General features: G+C 46.4%; 2 protein-coding genes across 8 annotated transcripts in view; one reads left to right on the forward strand and one right to left on the reverse strand.

Moving 5' to 3' along the window:
- The window catches only part of S6kl (ribosomal protein S6 kinase like), a 126007-nt gene that overhangs the window by 63740 nt on the left and 40386 nt on the right, over positions 1 to 21881 (forward strand). The gene's annotated exons all lie outside the window — the stretch shown is intronic.
- Bnb (bangles and beads) lies at positions 2325 to 9770 on the reverse strand. 2 transcript variants are annotated; one of them, XM_076797770.1, is made up of 3 exons: positions 9381 to 9770; positions 4209 to 4714; positions 2325 to 4115 (listed from the first exon to the last, which is right to left on the reverse strand). In XM_076797770.1, exons 2-3 carry the CDS (start codon positions 4704 to 4706, stop codon positions 3213 to 3215), a joined length of 1401 nt encoding a protein of 466 aa, XP_076653885.1. In that variant the 5' UTR covers positions 4707 to 4714; positions 9381 to 9770; the 3' UTR covers positions 2325 to 3212. The 2 variants fall into 2 exon arrangements, with proteins under 2 accessions (XP_076653885.1, XP_076653886.1); XM_076797771.1 differs by lacking the exon at positions 9381 to 9770 and adding an exon at positions 5126 to 5272.

A 21881-nucleotide genomic window follows, 5' to 3' on the forward strand; every position in this document is an offset into this window, starting at 1 on the left:
TCTCGCTTTCATTTTAGCCAGATTACACTTGCTTTTCTTTTCTCCGAATCGTACCCCATTGTTACTGAAATGTAACATTCATATGTAGTGCAAATGAACACCTTAGAATAGTTATTTAAACAAAATTGTTCCTAACTCTTCGTGTTAATTATGATGTACATTTGCGTTGTACTTTTTAAAAATATTTATTGACACCGAGCTATTGAAAGAATATTTTACATCAATGTACTGGTAAAACTTTTTTCTTTCCTGCATAATATTTAATAATGTAGTTTTACGCATTATTGTTTCATTGGCAAAACTAGTAGTTCGAAACAATCGACGATTTAGAACGTAAAAGGTTTTAAAGGTTAAAAGTTTTTAATACAATTTTTCTCACTATTACAAGTTTGCGTTATAAGATGTATGATAGACTTCATTAAATATTGACATTTAAATTTTAACCTGCTTCATTGTTCATTATTCATTCTCTAATCCTTAGACGACGACTCGAGGTCTACTGTGACCTACAGTATAAGCTCGTCATTTAACTACTCAGTTTCCAATAATCCATTTGAATTGATTGTTGTTTCAGTAGATGTAATAACAATCTAACATACCTAGAAAAGGTACCTAAAAAATATTCTTAAAAAATTGTCGAATATAGTTATATATCGTTCTACACATTGTCAGAAAAATACGAGGGTTAATCAGATAAACTGCTTTAATTCATGCTGATCTGAAAAGATAGTTCTGAGAAAAAACACGTTTGAGGTATCAAACACAGCAATAAGCATTGTTGCAGTAACTGCATATTGCATACCGTAACTTTCTTAACGTTACGAACTTTTTCATGAGATTCTCAGGCAGGGCAAGTAAGGCTACCCACTCGACACTTCACCTAAGAGCCTGTAGGTTTCATAATAATTGTGTTATATCTACAAGAAGCTGAACAATCTTCTTCTAAACAGCAATCCCGAGGGGAAATTAATCTCCGATTTCTAAAAGATTATTACCTCGTCGTTGTTATGATATAATATCTCAGAAGAAAAACTGTTAGATTACATTACTTCAGGAGATCTGTTGGTATACAATTGATACTGCTGTTGCTGCTAAAAAATGAAATAATCCAAATCCTGAGCTGTGAATCAGGTGTGTCTAAAGCACTAGATCGGTAATCAATCGGCAATCGTCGGTAATCTGTTTTTGTGAGAAAAACGAGCTGGTACAAATTAAAACGGTAGAAAGATTAAATGAATTCAAGAATGCCAATATATTGTATTCAACTTATCAAGATTATCAAAGAAGGAGAGAATTCGTGACACGGCTATTGTTTCCTGCAACCGATGCAGACAATTTTTCTGTTGCATGAAGATTCGTAGTCCAGTAATCTGTTAAAACATTTCAAGAAAGTCGCTGTTCTTATCGGTTGCACGATCGCCTCCGTTAACATGGTAGCGCCGACGAACGGTGACCAAAATGACGGTCACGGTTTTCACCTGGTGAACGGTTTTCGTCCGATAGTTGGCGGTCACGTGACCGTTTCCCCGCGAACGTTCTTTGGTCGCGATATCGCGGCGGGTCTCGTTCGCCGATCTTGCGTAAAGCTATGCGAGGACTCTGATCGAAGAAACCAAAGGAGCGTATCCCGTTCGTTGCAAAACCCTTCACGCCTTGACATTTCGCCGGGTCCACTCACCTCTGCTGTCCTCAACTGTTTACAAAAGCCGTGTACAAGCACGCGGGCCCGAGACAAGCTGGCTTTTCATTCCGGCCTGCCTCCGATGAGTCGATGCATCGCGCGATGCACCGGCGGAGGAGAAATGTCGTGGTCGTGCAACTCGGCGGATTGCACGCGAGGCGTGACGCGACCGATCGCGCGAATCTGCGCGCTCGTTGCGCAATCGCGCATTCCCAAAGTGCAGAGGCACGATTCGTCCGCCGATTTCCCGTCGACGAGGATCTCTTCGATCCTCATCAAGCGAATCGTTTCGTCCGAGTTCGGCGCGGCTTTCCGCGGCGAATTTGCGATTTCGAATTGCCGGGCACGCGTTACGCCGCCGATTGTTATGTCAACAAACGTCAGCTCTGGCGCGTGACGCTGCTCGACTCGCTTTGTTAGCATACCGTATCTCGCTCGAGGCTGTTTTTTTTTTCTACGACGCTCGCAATTGCGACGAGCGGAATGCGCACGGGATCGATGTTAACGCCGGGAGTTAACAAGTTTGTTAAACTCGTCACGATCGATGATCGAACATTGTCGGACGGGACCTGATCGTCGCGGTCGTCGCCGGCGCGAGTGAAATCGTTCGCGATTGACTGGTTTGGAGTGAACATCAGCTGGGTTTTGACAGTAATAATAATAATTATTATTATAACGATGATAGCAATAATACAAATAATAATATTAATAATAATAATAGCGGTACTGGTACTAAATCGTAATAATAATAATATTAATAATAATAATGACACGTATCTCTAAAAAAAAAAGACAGAGTCGAGCTACACACTAATTTATTGGGATGAGGTTGTGGTTGTGGGCGAGTGTGGATTTGAGAAACAAAAAAAAAAAAAAATAGTAGAGACAAAAGAAGGGACAAAAAGAAACTTGGGGGATTTTGGGATGAGGATACTAATTCAGGGGGCCGAGTTTCGTCCCCGCGGACAAATCGCAGTGTCCGCCGGGACGAATTTTCGCGAACGATCCTGACGGCGTGGGGAGCCGTCATCGATCGAACCCTGAAGGGTGGCCACGTGTTCCTGATGGGCGTGTTTCGCTATCCCTTCACAGCCAGGTTGCACGTGGTCATCCTGCCCCGAGTCGATGAACATTCCTGTTTTTTCTTTTCCTGTGTTTTCGTTTTCTTTTTTTTTTTCATTGTTTTCTTTCTTTTTTAACTCGGAATTGTAGCGCGCCGGGGATGTTTGGACCCTGCCACAAAAAAATAGTGAATCGAACAATCTCTCCCATTCACACCGATGCTTTCACTCCGTATCCTCTTTCTCTCCCGTTCCCGTTCACGCTTGTTTTGTTGTTGTTTTTTTTTTTCTTACGTACACGCGAGAGGCTCCCTCTCGCCACTAATCAACCAAGGGGGAAGAACTCGCGCGCATCCTGTCGCTGGTGGTCAACGCGGTTTGTATCGATATACTGCGAGCGATCGCACTCGTTGATGTTGCTGCTGCTGGGGCTACCGTTGTTGTACGTCTTCCCGCGCCGCGACCGACATTTACTCGTACTCCTTCCTCAGCTCCTGGGGCTTCGGCAGGAGCTCGGGCTTGGCCTCGGCGGGTTTCAACTTCTTCTCCTCGGAGGACTTGTCCTCCTCGCTGCTCTTGGCTTCCTTCTTCTCGGCCGACTTCTCTTCCGAAGACTCCTCCGACTTCTTTTCCGAAGACTCCTCCGACTTCGCTTCCTTGTCCTTCTCCTGCTTCAGCGGCTCCTCCTTCTTCTCCTCGGCGGGCGCAGCCTTTGCCTGGGACTGAGCATCGACGGCAGCAGCTTCGCTCTTCACCTGGCTGGATTCCTCAGGTTTCGCCTGTTCGGATGCGGCCTCGGCTTCGGCTGCGACCTGAGCGCTCTTCGCTTCCTTCGCTGGTGGGGCAGCGACATCGAGTTTCTCCTCGTTCTTGGAGGACTCCAAGGAGCTGGCGGCGGCTGCTGGTTGTTCGACCGCAAGCTCGGCCGTCTCGGCCTTCAGGGCTGGTTTTGCCTCTTCCGCTAGCGCCGCCGCCTGTTTCGGTTGTTCCTGGCTCTTCTCGGCTTCAGCGGGTGCCGGGGATTGCTCGGATGATTGGTCGAGTTTCTTCACTGCTGGTACTGCTTCCTCGGCGTCGCGGGTCACGCGGTCGGGCTTCTCTTCGGCTTTCTTCTCCTTGTCCTCTTGGGGCTTGTCGAGGAGCTTCTTCTCTTCCGGTGCGAGCGCGGCCTTTTCTTCGGATGACTCGGCGGAGGAGCTCGAAGCGGACGAAGCGGACTCGTCTTCCTTCCTCACGCTGGGTTTCGCCTCCTTGAGCTGCTTCTCTTCCTTCGGCAACTCTTTGTTGGCTTCCGCGTTCTTCTCGGCGGAGTCGAGCTGCTCGGCGGAGTCGGGCTGCTCGGCGATCTTGCCCTCGAGGAGGACTACGGATTTCTGAAACGTCGAACATCGTCCAATGAGAACATCGCTTCATCTCCCAGGATGAAGGAATCTGTGTTACGAGGACGGTGTTCAAGCGATACTTACGGTCTGCTCAGGGAGAACTTCAGCAGGCTCCTGCTGGGGTTCCTGCGGCGCAGCCTCCGCCAACACGTGGGTCTCGGAAGCAGCTGGCTTCAAGGTCTCCTCCTCTTTATTCAGCTCCTGAGGCTGTTCACTTTTCGGCTCTTGAGGAGGCTGTGCCTGCGGGGCCAGAGTCGTCGGGTTTGGTTGTTCCGGCAGCTTCGCCTCGGGCTTCTCGAGAGGCTCGGCTCGAGGCTCCTCGGGTTTCGCCAGTGGCTCTTCCTTCTTCTCTTCAGGCTTGGCAGGCAGAGGGGTGGAGGAAGCTTCGCTCTTCAAGGCTGGCTCAGGCGCTGGCGTCGACTCCGCTTTCGGTGCCTTCAGCTTCTGGTCCGCAACACCGGACGGTGACGTCGACCTGTCCAACGGCGACACCGAGAACGGGTCTTCTATTCCAGCCAAGGGCAAGGCGAACGCCGTCTTTAGCACCGCCAGGCACACCATCGCTGTCACGATCAGCTTCATCTTGATATCTGCGCAACGGAAATGAAACGTTAGCTTCGCCTGTAAGACGAACAGACATTGTCTAAGGCGCAGTAGTCTTTCATTTTAATCGAACCATCGTGCGCTCTTCAGGTACTTTCTGTTTCTGGGTAGCGCGAAATCTACGATCTCTGCACGGTTGTGCTGTCATTTGATGTGTTCGCTCAAAAGTATGATATTCTCGGTAAGACGGAGTTGATTGAACAGGATCCTGACGCGGGAGCTTTTATTACTCTAGTTGTCGAACAGGATTCTGAGGCAGGCTGTTTTAGCGAGCGTAATGAAGAGAGGAGAGTCTCAACCGGCTAAGGTAGTGTAGAACGAGAGAATCAGTGGATCCGTGAAGAAGCGTGTTCTTCAAGATGATGATACCGAAGAACTATTTAGCGTGTGTTATGTACCCGAGTAGTCTGGTCCACGGTCGTTTATTCAAGAGTCTCAAGGCCTCGTGCTGCGTCTCGCGAGATGAAGAGACCCGACAAGGTGTAGAAAAAGGGAGAGCCGGTGAAGAAAGAGGTGTTGCCAGACCGATGCCGAGGAGCCGAGAGGAGAGAACGAAGCGACGGAGAGGAAACGAGCTGCCAGGGAACGTTTCCTCGCAATCTTCCAGTTAAGAGAGCGGACGTGAGCACGCGGGCTCTGGCACTTGGCATGAATGGAGAACACGGCCGCGTATGAATGGGCCGCGAAACGAAAAGCTGCGGCCATCGGTCGGAAAGAGACGGGGGAACGGGCTGGGAGAGGATGGGACAAGGGGCTGCTAGAAGATCCGGCAGGAAGGAGAGGGACAGGTGACATTGAACCGAATGCATTGAATAAGGCGAGCGTCATGGGACTAATGACAGGATGCGTGCCCCTCGCGCTCGTTACGCGCGCGCGTTCGCGCCGACGACGACTTCTCTGACGCGCATCTTTCTTCGTCGTCGTCGACGGTTCGTTTTTCTCTCTTTCGCCGGAGATGGGGGATCAATTAAACTCGCGTGTTCGCCGAGCGGATGTATCGGAGACGTCGCGCGACTCCCGAGACCCTAAGGATTTAATCGGATTGAACATCTCGGATTCGACGCACACGAAGACGAACAACGACGCAACCTGCAAACATGTTGTTCGCCGTTCTCGAAAGATTTGCGGATAGACGAGGTGGAATTGAATCGTCGGATGATGATAACCGTCGCACGGGACTGTTGAACGATTCATGGATCGAGTTGAAACGACATCGCGGTTGCCTATTTACTTTTTTAGTTTAATATACATGAACGCAGTGTGGGTCGCGTTCGTTGCGCGAAGGTTGCGTGAGCCACGGACGGAAAGTGAAACATGGGTGGGTCTTCCGGTACCCGTGGAAACGGAAGGAGAGACTGTGTTGCCTCGCCACGATGCAGTCATCGCTCGGAATTATAGACATTTCGGCTCCGAATACTCTACTATTGTCTGACCAATCGGGGAGACAATCGGTACGAACAGTATTTCCAGCTGTGTCGATGAATAGTAATTGTTTGTCTATTTAGCTACATTATCGCTTAGACATTTACAATTTCAATTACCTCAGTAATGTTTTCATGTTATCTGTTCACAGAATAAATTTTCAGAAGCATTCGTTAACACGTTTGTTCTACGCAGTTATTAGAGCTAGTGCGAGAAAGATAATTCAAGACGTCAAGGGCTCTCTCTTGTTATATAATATTTTGTGCAAAGATACACTTTTTGGTTAACGGTAGAAGCATAAGCAGAAGCGACTAATTTGTAATTTCTTATAAAAATGACAAAAGCACGGTTCCGAAAAGCTGCTTTATATCATTCTATTATCCATTTGTGGTTTTGAATAATATTGTACCGTGTCTGTCAGAAACAAATAGCAATCATGTCCACTTAATTTTCTTTCTAGTTGTCGATTCAATTTACGCTAAAGTAACCGTTGAAGGCAAACGAGGACAGCAAACGTGGTTGCAGGTAGTGTCCAAGCATCGTAAACCGATTCCACTGCGTAAATCAGTATCGCGCGCACATGGAAGCCTCGGGTGACCATTCGTCTGCAGTAGGTAAATAAGAAACCGGAGACAATCGGCCATGTAACACCATCTCGACATCACGGGCGAGTAAATAAGGGGCTATTCCACCTCACGGAGCAACATTTCATGCTAAATTTGAGGCTCGTTCACCACGAAACTGCAAATCTTTCTTCCTCGGTCTCATAAATTTTTCGACAAAAATCAAAATCGAACTCGGTTACAAGCGGCTATTACGAGTTTCGAACAAATCGTTTTGGGGAACGATAGCTCCGTGTTTAAAATCGCGGCTATTTCGCCAATTTCAACAATTTTTGAAAGATTCCAGGCTGGAGCGCCCGCTAAAAAGGGAAACGCGGCGCTGGCGAAATCACGAGCCCGAGCGGCTCTGCGACGTGCAAAAACCAAGTGCAATAGCATTCTCTCGGTGCCGAGCCACCGTTGAACGACCTTCCGTTCGGAGGTCCGAGTCCGCGGCCAATCAAGCGAGTAATTTGCATCGAGAGGAAGCTGTCCTCTCGTTGCTCGGGTCGAGATCTCGGCGTTCCCGAACGTTCGGCGCTGCCGCCGCGGGTCTCCGTGGCAAAAATCGTTGCACGATCTGGGATACACGCCGAGGATCGTTGACAAAGGACGAGGCAGACCGAGAGCGAGACCGACCGACCGCCTTATTTGTATATCGCGGCTGCCGAAAATTGCGCAAAACAGACGGGGCGAGAGCGTGTCGTTCCGTTGTGTCCCGGGGAGACCAGACACGCCTTCTGGAGAACGCAACCGTGGCGGAATGCGCGCCGCGAGAAGGTGAAACGGAGAGGGTAGACAACGATAAAGACGGAAAAACTGGCCGACAAGAGAGATCAAGAGTATGGCAGCGGCCAATGCGGCCAGTTTTTACGATTGCTGGATAGAGAGCGTTTCGCGATCGCTCTCCGTTAAGCATGATTGTGAACACCGTTCCACAAGGGATGAGCGTCCAAGATGAAGAGGCGTATCAGTTTTAGGAATCGGTGGAGTTGCGAAAATGTCTCGAGTCTCGAGCCTATTTCTCGAAATAAATGTGGTACGGATAATGCTCGTCGATCTGGGAACAGTCGCTCGAAGTTGAAAACCCGTGGACGACCGTGGACAACTGTTGCGGGTATTCATGTGTCCGGGGTCTCTTTTCGAAGAATCGATCGCAAGTATTTGAAAAATAAACTGTCGGAGCAAATAACAATTTGGAGCACGGAAACCGTAATCGATCTCTTGATTCGCGATGAAAGGATTCCAGCAGCTGGATCGCGTTACGAGCGGGGCCAGTCAGCGTTGATGATCGCGGGGCTGGGCTGCGCAGCAGCAACAGAGAGTTGACGTTTACGTGACATTTTCAATGGTCGCGTTCAATAGCGCGGCTATTTCGCCGAGTGTCGTTCGGAAGCCGGATAATTTGACCAGGAAGAAAAACAATGCGACGATATCTCGCGGGGGAGGGCCGCAGAGGCACGACTTGATGGGGAGGATATGCCTGTGAAAGATGATGGCCACCCATTACCTTATCAAGATCATCAGAGATACAATAATGGCAGCATGGTTACAAAGAAGTCGCGGTCCATCAAGTGGTTCACCGCTTCACAATGCTTTCTGCTTCCCTTCTAGCTCTCTCTCTCTCCCTCTCTCTCTCTCTCTCTCTCTCTCTCTCCCTCTTTCTCGCACACCCTTTAGCTCTCTCGCTCTCTTCCTTGCCCTCTCTATTCTCCGCGATCTATTGTGTCGGCTCTGTCCTTTTCGAACTGCGCGATTGTCGATCTAATCTGCGTACATTGAATCAATTGGACGGAGAATGCGGCGCAGTTCACGCGAACATGCTAGGACACCGGGTCGCTCTGATCACTTTTCTGCGACGTTCGACACCGAACTACACCTGATACCCTAACCCAAAGATATTATATCATTATTAAACGATCGAGTCTTTCGCGACACATTTATGAAAACTTGTGTTTGTCTATTCTGCGAAATAGTCGCTGGGCTTTCAGTTTTTCTATTTTCAAGAATTGCTTCGCCGACTCGAAAGCTGCACTTTAGACATGATACTTTACAAATTTCACGCTATCGCGCGCCTAATCGGGGTTGAACGATTCCATTGTCCTCCGGAAAGACTACGTGACGGAGAATCCTCGGGCCAAGCTCGTTCGCGCCTCGAGTGTCGCAGCCAATTCGTAGATCGAGCAGATTAGCTGGGGGCTAATTAACCGTGAGGAAACTCTCGCTGCTCGCGGCGGCGGGGGTGGGGAGAGCCCGCGGAAAAAGAGTTCGCGCGTTGCGAGAGGAAGCGGAGAATTACGCAAACGCCGGGTTCTCGCTTGTGAAATCCACGCGAATTATATGTTCCGACGAATTATTCCATTTGCTCGCGCGTTTTTCTCTCGCTTTAATCGCGGATTTCGTAGACCGCGCCGCGGGTTTCGCCGGGGCTCTCGGGTCTACCGATGACATCTCCCCGATTTTGCGCGCTTGCGAAACGAAAAGTTGACGGAAAGAATCGTTATAGAAAGTGCACAAAATTTCAGAAACCCCGTCAGAATCCCCCCCTGGGAGAATCGAAACGGAAAGAACGAAAAGAGACGGGTTGTTGGTGTTCTCGTTTTGTTAGGTATCGTGTTTTGGTACTCACGTCTTAGTCTCTCCTTTGGTCGAACGAAACCGAAACAGCGGCCTGCGTGTGGTCGTCGACTCCTAGTGGATCAGGGATGAGATGTCGTCTTCCTGTTGCGTCTTCTTTCTCACCGATCGCAGAAAACCGCGTTACCGGTGCAAACAGCAAAACCGTGGAAACGCTCCGGCGGCCGAGTAAACAGCCAGGGGACAAAAGAGGGCTGAGGTTGTGGTTGTGCGCGAGTGTCAAAACTCTTAATTCTCTTTCTCTCTCTCTCTCTTTCTCAGTCTGTCTGTCTTTCTCTTTTTTACGTCGCGCGCGTGCGATTACGCTCGTTTTCCGGAGGAACCGTTCGGTTGGTGTTCGGGATGAAGGTTTGGGTCGTGTGTCGAGATGGAATCATCCGGGCCCCGCTTATATACCCATTTGCCCACCAGAGCCGTTGGCTCGGCTGCGATCGCATAGGGGGCCCCGACCCCCTTCGCCCGATTGCTCTAGGGGCCCCTCTTTCGCTCTCCTCGTCTGTCGCGCGCTCCGTGGAGCTCCTCCAGCTCTCTCTGTCCTCCTCTGCCCCCCCTCCCCTCGCCCCTCGTTGCCTGTCGGCAGTCCCCTCCTTCTTCAGAGTCCTCCCTCTCGCTCGCCGCCGCGCGCTCGCTCCCTGCGTTCGCTTTTCTTTCTTCTTCCTCCCCGGGCCACACGATCTGCCGTGTGTTGCCCGCCGATTCCTCTCTACACGGCCCACGCCGCCGCTCCAAGAGCAAAACAAGCTACGCTCGATCCTCCGACGATTTTACACAACTATCGAATCCGTACCGCGACTCCAGGTCCGCGCCGCACCATGCACCCACGACTCGCACACCGCTTTCGAGGAGAGACCGCGTTCACAGAGCTCCGACTAATCGACAGAATGGCCGCCCTCGACGGCCAACTGCGATCAGGTCGATCACGATCGTGTCCCGGCCGCCGGTTGTTTTCACGGTTGTATCCTACTCTCTCTCGTTCAGTGAAACTCGAGGCCCGATCGTTAGGGAAGATCCAGCCGGATCGGAGAACGATCCACGAGTTCTTCTGTGACCGGTCTCAGTGGCTTTTGTGAGAATCGGCGTTCGCCAGTGATCGAATTGTCGCGCGAACTGTGCCTCCCAGGCGAACGAGAACGCCATGTCCATGGCGGTTGTTCCTTCGATTAATTTCGTTTCTGTTCGAGGAAGCTTGTGGTTGGAACGAACAGAGATTGTCCGTTTCGGAGCTGCTGGAGTAACTGGGCTTTGTTCGTTGTGCTTGCGAGTACGTACGCTCTCATGCGAAAAGTAGAATGGTTTCATACGATGTTCCAATGTAGCTGAAATGTTTTCAGTTTGCATTTAATTTTCTTTCTTAAATAATGAAGGGAAGACCAACCCCGAGGGATATTTTTCGGTTAGTTTAAATTCTGATCGTCTTCGAGGATTTCGCCAGGTGATCCACGATTCGGACGCTCAGTTTCCATCGAACTGTTTTATAAACACTCGTTCAGCATGATTCAGTATCGACCGGAAGTGCAGCAGCACCGCGGTGCGAGCCCGATAAACGTGAAAAGAACCTTGATGTTTGACCGCGATCAGAGTGACGATGGAGGTGTTAGGACACTAATTGGTTTCTCTACAGCAGCGCGATGTTTTTTTTACGCCTATGCTGATCTTCGAGGTCGTTATGTTTGCCTGGGATCCGACAATTTCGATTGTGGCGAGAGTTCTCGGTTTAATCTGAAAATCATCATTCATCATTTATCTTCATCTTTTCATCATTCATCATTACTGTAATCAAATTATTTCTTTTTCTATTCTATCTCTTTCGAAGTTTTAAAGCTATTAATGTTTTAAAAGCTTCAAACTTTCAATGTGACCACTGTTTGAACATTCAAATAAATGTAGGTATACAATCATTTTTGTTAATAATAGTGTATTCGTAATTATACAATATGGATGGCCCCCGGGCTGCATTCAGCTCACATAAATCAATAACATATGTCGGTGAAATCGATGTTGTACTGTTCCTACCGAACTCTTCTGGTTTTCACACCGAAATTCACACATACGCACACATTCACACTCCTTATTCGTACACTTTTCTTACAAAATATAAATTTTCTGTTCTCTTCCGTAAAATTATTGAGGATAAAAAAGTCCTAAAAATATATATAGTTGTTAGTCTAACAACTAACAACGTTATTGCACGTCGCAGAAAATGTTGGGCATCGACGTTTGTATTTGAAGCGCAAACCGACCGTACCAAAAATGGGCGTGCAGCAGGCGCAGTATAATTCGATCGGAAAAATCCTACGTGCGATAACAGCGTGCACGTAGCACCAAGATGGAGGACGCCGCAAGCACGAAAGCTCGTGACCGCTCGCGCTCTGCCGGCTCTGATAGAATTATCCCGTTCGTTACGTAAAGCGGCTCTTCTTATTGTGTTGTCTTCATGCGAAGAATTATCGTTGATGTGACCTCTTAACGTGTAAGGGCAGACACCGCGGCCGGCGAAATTTCGTTAGGCGAGCGTTACGTGTCTTTCTCTCGTTCGCGGGGACGGGATCATCTTCTCAATGAGCGCGAACGAATCGTCTGGTACGTGTTCGGTGTGCACAAGTCCCCCGAAACACGTCGTTTTCCTGGATCTAGCCGGAAGCGAGCGTGAATTTCGCCACGAGCCTCGAATCATTTCAATTTTACACGGCGCCGGGTTCGTACCGATCCCGCTTGACAATTTTTAAACGTCGCTTCACAGAAATTACGAGCATGCGCGTTTATTTATTCGGACTGCTTTTAAAATTAACGGCTCGATTCCTCGTGTTATCATTACAGCTAGATTGCAAAGCTGCGACTCTGGGGAAATACTGAATATATAATATATTTATGCATACATGTTTATTCGTAAATTATTATTATAAATTTACGGAAAGAAGTCCCCTTCTTTCTCTAACAATCTATTTGGGTTGAAAATAGCATACCGACATTCTCAAGTCCTTTTCGTTTCAAATTGCATCAACTCGTTTTTGTCATAATACTTAGCGAGCGTCGTAAAAGATTTTTCATAAATATTTCGGAAAAATTCTGCCGATCCGTGGTGACGTCCCGTCGGGAGGAAAAGGCCGCGCGCGAGCATCGATCGCGATCAGTCGATCACCGATCGTCCGTATGACGTCCGCGATGATCGTGAGTCATCGGGGGCCTGTGTTTCCTCTGTGCACGGTGCGCTGGTACAATACGCGTCGCGAGCATTATGTAAACCGTGCGTGCATCTGTTGAACGGGGACGCCTCGGCCCCGAACCTCTCGCGATTTTCCCTCGCGCGAATCGATTCGATCGGGCCCCTCGGCGGGCCCCACGGAGCGACGGGGCGCATCTCCCGGCTCACAGCTCGGGGACCGGTTCTCTTCAGGGCGAAGGTCGTCGGCTGATGCGAGGTCGTCGATACCAGACGTGCTCTCTCGGGCCATCGCATGATTTTTATTGGCCTACGCTGCCTCCGCAGATGGATCGCTCGCGCGAACACGCAGGAAGGGGACGATTGTTGGATAATGCGATTCAGATGTATGCGCGATCCATCCCTTTCTTCTGCTCTCCGTTTTCGGCGGTCCTGCCATAATCTTCTTGTTCGCGTTTCATCGGAGATATTCACTTTTTCGTGGCCGACTTGACCACCCTCTTCGCGTGACAAATTCCTCACACCCCTCGAGCTTCGTCAACCGGAAGTCTTATCCTTGGACACTGAAGAAACCTGTTATTATGATTTTTATGAAAATTAGTTTTGGAAAAATAAGCTTGAAAGAAGTGATGGAGTTACGTTCCTCGGGGTGGCTTGTCGATTTAAGACCAAAATTGACATTGCTGTTGAACAGTTTTTAAGAAATTCTCGTATGTGTTAAAATTCACAACCTTTTGAGTTTACAGTTTATGGAAAATGTGTTGAAAAGTAATATTTTAAACCATAATGCACCAACCAAAAAGACTATTTGAATAAGTTCTCTTAACACGTTGAACGCCACGTCAGCCATATTTGGCTGACGGAATTATTTGTGCAGGTTTTAAAATGAATTTTTACGTTGATATATTCACTGTACTAAACTTAATTAGGATCTGTAACATACAAGAAAGTTGGAGGATTACTCAGTATCGTACATTTAATTTTTTGCAATTTTTATTTCATTAAATAACTTACTTTGATTTTATGGAATTTTTAGGGTTTCTAGTTTGGCGTTCAAAGTGTTAAATGTCTGACACTGGATGATGCCAAAATAATGGAAACAATAATTAAACGGTTTCAAGGAGCATGTAACTTATAACTGTTTTATGAAATATTTCACAGAAAACTGTTCGCAGCTAGAAACCACTGCTTCAGGAATCTCCTTAATTTGAACTTTCTTTTGATACGTGAACGCAACAAACTTTAGGATAATGTTAAAAAAAGAAATAATTGCGGGGAATCGAAGTACAGAAAGTTAGGTAAGGCAACAAAGAAGGAGAGACACATTTGTTTAACGTTGAACTCGAGCCAGACACACCGTCCTCCCGAAATCTGGCCTCGTCCATTATTCTGTCGGCCACCGAATTCGCCGAGGACGCGTACAATCGTAACGACGCCGATGATTTATCGTGCTGTGGTCACCGTTTCGGTTAAGATCCATCGAAAGAGATTTTATCCGAACGGTTCCCTCGTATTTCGCAACGATTTCTATACGCGGAGCTCACAACTGGTTTTTATTTTGTGAAAGAAACTGCGAAATTCCGTGAATCGATCGTGACGCATCGCGATGATTAAATTTTACAGCGGGGCAGGTAAAGTCAATCAAAAATTGATCCGTGTCAAAATATAACCTTGAAGAATTCATTTTTAGATTGGAATTAGGTGATTATCTTTCATTTATATTCTAAATACGGTGGTAATATAGTTTTGCAATATAAGTTTCCAAGAATGATTTACCCGCATAAATCCTCTTCTATAAACTACGATAAAGTGTTCCAAGAACAACGCTTCGATTTAATCGCGCGAGGATCAACGCTAAAACTGTTGCCCGCTACGGATGCAATAATCTGTTAACAGGAAAATCATATAATCCATCGCGAGTATCAAAATATTTCCCACAGCTCGTTTCAGTACAGCTTCTATCACGTTCTTTGCTATACGCACACGATCTCCAAATAAAACGGGCAATCTCCGAGCAAAAGCGAATCCTCGCGGACGGCTCCCAACGCCGGGACAATTTAATAATCATTCCGTGAAACTAATCTCAATATTGAATACCCGGCGTCTATTAATCAAGATGGATCGTTCCTTCTCAATCGGATCGTACAATTACCACGAAGACATTAATCTTCCCGGGGCAGAGCACGACCGTCTATTCCGCTTTAATGCTTGAACCTATCACGCTATGGTGTTGATTCGATCGAGTTTATTAGCAAACATCTTCCACCGAGCGCCATCAATCATACCTGGCCGAGGAACACGGTAATGGCAACAATTGCTATGGCCGGCTAGGAATTCGATTACCCTTGTCGACGAGGGCCCCGTCTAAGAATAGCTGCCTCCCCCCGGGGGAGAAAAAGAAATGGATAATGATGCTTCGATATAATGCCTACTAGGCATCGTGTTCCTCGTCGTCTTCATCGATCCACGGACTCTTCCTGGATCCTCGTGGCAGTTGCCGAGGAAACGACTATGTACTTTACAACCGGCGATTCCCGACCGTTACGTACCGTTAGGACGGCCGATCGTCTATATCGCTCATGGGCGAAAAAGAAGGTTTTCGCGTGCACCGAGCAGCACCTGAAACGGTCCGGTAATTGTAGAGATCCCAGCCGCTTAAAATAGACACAATTCCGGCCCCCGGAGACTGTCGATTTTTTATTCTCCTCAGGACGTGCACTCCTCCGAGCCGCAAGCCAGTTACTACCTTCGATCATCTATCTGTCACCCGCGACGTTTCCGACGATTTTCTAACCATCACCCCCCCCCTACCCAACTCATCGCTTTTTGTTACCTGAACTCGCAATTATTCGTCCGCATCGCGTAAATCATTATTAACCCTTAGCACTCGGAATGGCGACTGTAAGGCGCCACTAAAAATTCCTGTATCGTTATTCATAATATTTGTTACATTATTAAATTTGTTTGTATTTAATAAACTACTATACATTTCAGTACTGTGCGAGTGCATTGCACCATTTTCGTATGTATAGCATGAAAAAATATATAGAAGGGAAATATTCTAGGTCGGAAGAAATGTTTCATTTTAGGGTTAAAATTGCTTCGAGTGCAAAGGGTTAACACGTCCGTAACAATTTTCGATCAGAGGTGGACTGAATATGGGCTACTAGTTTTATTTTTAGAGAAACATTGGGGATCTTTGAGATATAACACCTCACATACCCATGCGGCATGTTTGCTTTATTACTATATCATAGCCCTCTGTATATTGAACAACTTTCGCTGATAAAGTCCTTTTTTATCTCCAAAAATAACGGAGATATTTCAGTGCTAAATCTTATTGGACCTCACATTGTATAATCGATGACGTCCAGTGACCATCCACTGCTTTATCTATTGATTTCATTGAATTAACTCGCCATAATTGCACGACGATTTCGATTCTCTGGGTCGAAGCAGACCCGGACTGCAGTGAAACAATATGGGCGATCGGGGGCGGCGATTTATTTTTGGCAGGGAACTCGGCCATTCCGATAACACGGAAGATAAATACTGTCTCGACGCAGATCTGCGTTCGGTTGGTCACGACGTTGCGTAAGGATGAAAAGGACCGAGCAGGAATATGTTTAAAGCCGTGACTCACGTGCCTTATTATCATCAGGAAGCCGGTAGAGCACGGACGACGTCCAGGCAAAGGACGCGTTCGTTCGAACGCGATAATTCGTAATTTCGGCGTACGAAAGGTGAATTTCAAATCTCGAACGCGACCGGAATTCCTGTCGCGAAATCGGGACGCTGGTCCACACGCGAAAAACCCGCGCGTAGACACGTTAGAGCGTTCCCATGTATTATTGATAGCCGGGACCGCGCGCCGGAGGACATCTAAATTTGTCCCGCTGCGAAAAGTCGTGAATCATTGGTCATCGAACGCGAGAACGGAAGGAAATGTTAAACAACATTTTCTTAAGAACACCGTACCCGTGCATATATTTATAAATGTATAGTAGATGTGCAAAGAATTGTTTGAAAAGACTGTTCCCTTATTGTCGCAGAAGGTGCACATGTATATCTCTGAATCTCTGTAAATAAATTTTTAATTGTACGGTAATTAACTGCACATTAGTAGGCTGCGTACCTTTGTACAATATAAACATTGTAGGACTCGGGAACCAAACAGGAATTTATTTCTCTCTTTCTCTAATAAATTGAGTTGTAAATAGTGTGTCGGTATTTCTAAATTTTTTAAATTTTTCTGCTTGAAATTACATCCATTTTTTTTTTTTCATGAGTGCATTGAATCCGTAGTCCAGTCATTTGTAATTTTGCTTCGTTCCTCGACATTTTCATTCGACCGCGTTTGAATACGTTCATGGCGGGGTGATAAGGAACGAGGTTAATCATATTTCTTAATAAAGATGAGATATTTGTATGCTCGCGACGAGATCGGTCCTCGTCCTTCGTCCTGTTCGGAGGAAGGATATTCCTGAAGAGAAATATCACCTAGGATCGTAATAAAGTTGACGAGCTTCGCGAACACAGGCTGGTCTGAATACCAATTACCGTCTTTGCGAAAACATACATAATTCTCGTTTTTAATGGGCCAATGCAAGGAGACTTGTAGGTGGAATCATGCCTATGATGCATAGCATCGTTTACTCTAACGTGGAAGCAACTTTTATTTCATGGTAACCACTCGTTATCCATCCGATGTTCACTCATACAAAAAGAATATATAACAGAATTAAAATTAAATATTTAAATGAAAACTGGAGATAGGACTTTGGAGATTAGCTCTGAACTTCAAAATCGCATACTGAAGGCCTGTGGAGCATAATGGTATTTCCAGATCAGCAGGTTTCCATCACATTTGCATTCTAAAATCAGACATTTCACATGCTGCTACCTAACGAAATTTCGTCGGATTCATCGGCGTCGAAATTTGGAATTCGAGAGGATATCGGGACCCTATCGCGGAGTATACCATCCTCGATCATTCGTCCGGCATAGTCACGATTTTTCACAGTCGAGTACGCGCGCCAAGGCCGTTGTCAGAGGCGCACTTAAATCTGGAGACATCGTTAGGTGGCCGGTGGAAGGAAAAAATCGCGTCGCAGTTACTCGCAAATTCCTGGAAAATTATAGGTTCGTTAGTTTATGGAGGCCCGTAAAACTTCTGTCGAGCAAATAGCGGCTGATTTATGCTCGCCGGATTTTATTTTTCGACCCACGAACTGGGGACTTGACGAAGCTCGATTTCGGAATGGGTGTACCTATCGATTCGCGATCGATCTCGTACTCCTTCAGGACAATTGTCCCGAAAATCTGATTGGTAATTGCTCGGTAAATAATTGAATCACCATTTCTGGAAAATACGACCATTTCCATTGCAATGACTCATTTTCTTTCTCGACCGTTCCATTATGCCAGTTCTAGATACGATCAACAGTTTCGGACCGACGCGACATGTGAATTATGGGTCATTATTATGAGGATGTCAGTAGCAGTTACAGTTTTCCTTTGTTAGCATGATTTGGCGACAGCGCAACGCTATCACGGTGGACATTTATTCGTTTGCGATTTGCTGCAGGGTGAAGACAGAAAACGCTTGGCTAACAGGGGAGAATACTAATTAATAATTTTACATACAGGTACCGTTCACATTACACATTGTAAACACTTTCGTATTTCACTCTTTTACTTTTGATTTGTTTTAGATAAACTAAAAACGATCGCGGTTGGGATCTGACATTTTAATTAAAAAATATAAGAACACAATGTTAACACCAAGCCCTTCGTCGCCATATTGGTTAGCTATATATATTGTCCACGCCCCCACCTCAGATCCCAATACCCACGTCGACGATTAGGAGAAAGAGAAGAACATTCGAGAGTCAAACATGTCCGAGTCACCCGTGATCTTTCGCAAAGCAATTAAACCATCTTTTTGTTCAGTGAGTCGTATATCCAGCAAAGACAATCTTGCAATCGATTGCAAGACCCGGAGATAACGATACGTTTCTTGCTGGCGTTTCGTCTTTGCACGGCGTCGTTAGGTCTCGTCACAGAATTTCGACGAGGAGGAGCGCCGATCAGATTCGTCGACCTATCTCAAACATCTGCGATCCATTAGCTGATTCGCTTTTAATCTCGCGATGATTCATTGCCATCCCGAGCAACCTGCATCGCGTAACACTCGTTAACGAGAGTATCATTGATCCCGAACCTCCTCCGCGTACGCGGCGCACGCGGAGCTTCTTCAATCCTACTTGCACGAGTTAGGCTGCTTGGTCCACGGAGCTGTTGTTGTCGAAGGAAGTACTCTGCAACAGTTTACAGCACTTGTTACATCTATATTCAATTTTTATTGAATTTTATTGACTGTGTTGGAGAAATTTTCGGGCAAATTGGAATATCCAAATACAAAACTTGTTGGTCCTCTCTTTACACTGTCGGTTTTTACATAAATAATTTGTGCACGGGTTTCTATTGGGTCCTATTTACTTTCACGTGATTTTTCGAGTTTTAGTGATTTTTATGCAGCTTTTAAACAAACAAAACACCAAGGGTCCAAGTGCACTCGTGGACTGAGGGGTTCAAAGACAATTACATGGGAAAAATAGAGGTTCTGGATCAAGTTGATCAATGAGAAGATCAACGCATTTACCTAAAAAACAATGCACCAAATAAGGATCCAAGTGGATTTATATTTCACGAATTGCGCAGCAGTCAGAAGCGTCTTCTGAGGATTGAGGGGTTCAAAGACAATTAAATGGGAACAAAAGGGTGTCTTCTCAGATTCTTTCGACCCAATGGTGCACCGTGGGGTTAAATGGCCACCGATTCGAGGGTTAGGCGACTCGAGAAAAGTCTCGACAATGGAAAGAGCGTTGTATGGCGTTAAACGAAAGAACAATTACACACACCGGTGCGGGAGAGGACGGGAAGAGACAGACCTTGGGCTCCTTGCGGGATAATCATAATGTTACACGATCCGCGCTATAATATCGTATAATGTCTGCGACACGACCGTGCATTGCACGATCCCGGCAGGCCATTTACGCGGTTGCTACGAAAACTAGGACCGGCAGGTCCCTTCTCTCTCTCTCTTTCTTTCCTCTGCTCCTTTTCGCTTCTTCCTTCGATAGGAAATTGGAGCGACAGCTCCTGTGCTGCGGGTAAATTGCTTCTCGGTGGGAAAGGATGGGCCAATGCGGCCCGATACGGCCCGACGAGGAGAGGAGACACCCGAGAAAAAGGAGAGCCGTCAGGATGCGTCGCGAGACCTGTCATTTACGCCGCACTCGTCACCATCATTTCGTAATTACATTCGCCGTGGCTCGGCCACATAGACGAGCGTCGCAGAGAAAGAAAGAGAGAGAGAGAGAGAGAGAAGAATAGCCACCACCGGCCCGATTGCTTAATTTTCATTTACCTTTGATTCGCGCCCTCGACTTCGTATTCGAATGCCGAAAATACATTTGGAGCGAACCACTCGAATATCTCTGAAATCGTTAATGATATCGAGCAATGTTTCAAACAAAATTTACACGGTTTCCAGGGGAACATAATCCTATGTTAATGGTTTTATTTTAGGTGGAAGCGTAGAGGGCATATGGAGGTCACTTTTAATTTTTTTAATGGAACCATGCGTTCTTTAATACACCGATCGATGTAGCTCATTGTTCCCCATAAAAAATTATTAACCTTCTTATATCGAAAAACCATCGGTTTAGGTGATGTACACATATACATAGGTGTCAACGATTTTGTCTCTCGATGCTCCCATTTTTACCACTAACGTGAGAAATTGTTGTGCACGATGATCTTACATGGTGATCTTTTCGCATGGGTGGAGGCAACTTTTCAAGGTCATCTTCGTTTCCGTAATTGGAATACTGTGTTTTCTTATCGGCGCGCGATAGTCGGTGTCGAGATGATTAAAGCGAGCTGTCATCGAAGGTCACTTCACCCACGCAAAAATCGTGTATAAGAAAAATGATCAGGTGGGACTATGCTACTGAACATCCAGAAGAGGTTGGCACACTTTAGGAAAGAAAAATATACGTTGCAATCACAAGGTGCAACGTCATTGAATGTCTTAAAACATTTTCAAGTATATGAAATAATATTTATTTAACCGTTAACTGGTATACTGGGGGTCTCTCGTGACCCCAACAAAATGTCTCCTAACGTTGGCTGCTGTATCTAACATTTGGATTATTTGGTCTTAAGTTGTTCTGAGAAAATTTAAACAGAATTTTAAAAAGGTCCCAGTATGATACTTCGTAGCGAACACTGTACCATTTAAGGGTCAAGCGAACCGCGAGATTTCGGACGTCACTTATCTGTGACGAACGTGTTGTTTCTCGAATTTCGTTCTTGGATACGAAGAGCGAACGGACGGAGATTTGACAGTGAACGGACATATTCAATTATCGCGAGCTAACGCGTTAATCCTCTGTTAATTTCTCGATGGTCCCTTTTCGCGGTGTTGCAGTCCGCTTCTGCATGTCAACGGTGCATGCACGAGTTGTTTTATTTAGCGGCGAGGCGAGGAGCGAATAAAAAGGCGCGAGTGTCATAAAGATTTCTCTCGTAAAAGGCATTCTATCCTTTCGTCGTGGCACACTCTGTCTCTTTATACCATGAGCGGGGTGGGGGGAGGGGTGGGGGGTTGGATATAAATCGTGAGCCGCCGGTCTCTTTGTTCATATTTCATTTTAAGTCGCTATCGAGAAAAACGCGCAAGAAAAATGAAGAAGCGTCTCCGCTGAGGTGATTAAAGCGCGTTGCTCGACTCGGTTTCGCCACTTCAATTTACCATTTCGGCCTCCCGTCCGTTTATTAACGCTATTTCTACCAAAGGTGTCGAAAACACGCCTTTTACAATATTAAATAAAAACTGAGTCGGACTTGCGAAGATGTAGTTAGGGGAAATTATACAATCAATTTATTTCTTCGAATGTACAGGGTGATCGGTTACTGGTGGGATGATTCTACATAAAAAGATAAGGAAACTTTTTGATAATAAAATATACATTTGCTCACATTTTTTTAGCAAAACAGAACTTCCAGAAGGTCAATGATCGAATAATGAAGGCGCGGATACGAGAGACTCCATTACACATCGTTCTCGGGACGAAGATAGCATTTGCATATTAAAAAGGTAATTCGCGACTTGTGAGTCTCCATTTGTCTGAAGACTGACTTCCAGCTTCAATTTTTACCAGCCTCGTTGCGACATCCAACACGTTAATAACCTTAACCTTTTTACGACCACGAGACGCGCGTGCTTCTTCTAAAAATGAAAAGAAACGAAAAGAAATAAGATTG

The sequence above is a fragment of the Halictus rubicundus genome, chromosome 12 (assembly GCF_050948215.1).
Source record: "Halictus rubicundus isolate RS-2024b chromosome 12, iyHalRubi1_principal, whole genome shotgun sequence".
Taxonomy (NCBI): domain Eukaryota; kingdom Metazoa; phylum Arthropoda; class Insecta; order Hymenoptera; family Halictidae; genus Halictus; species Halictus rubicundus.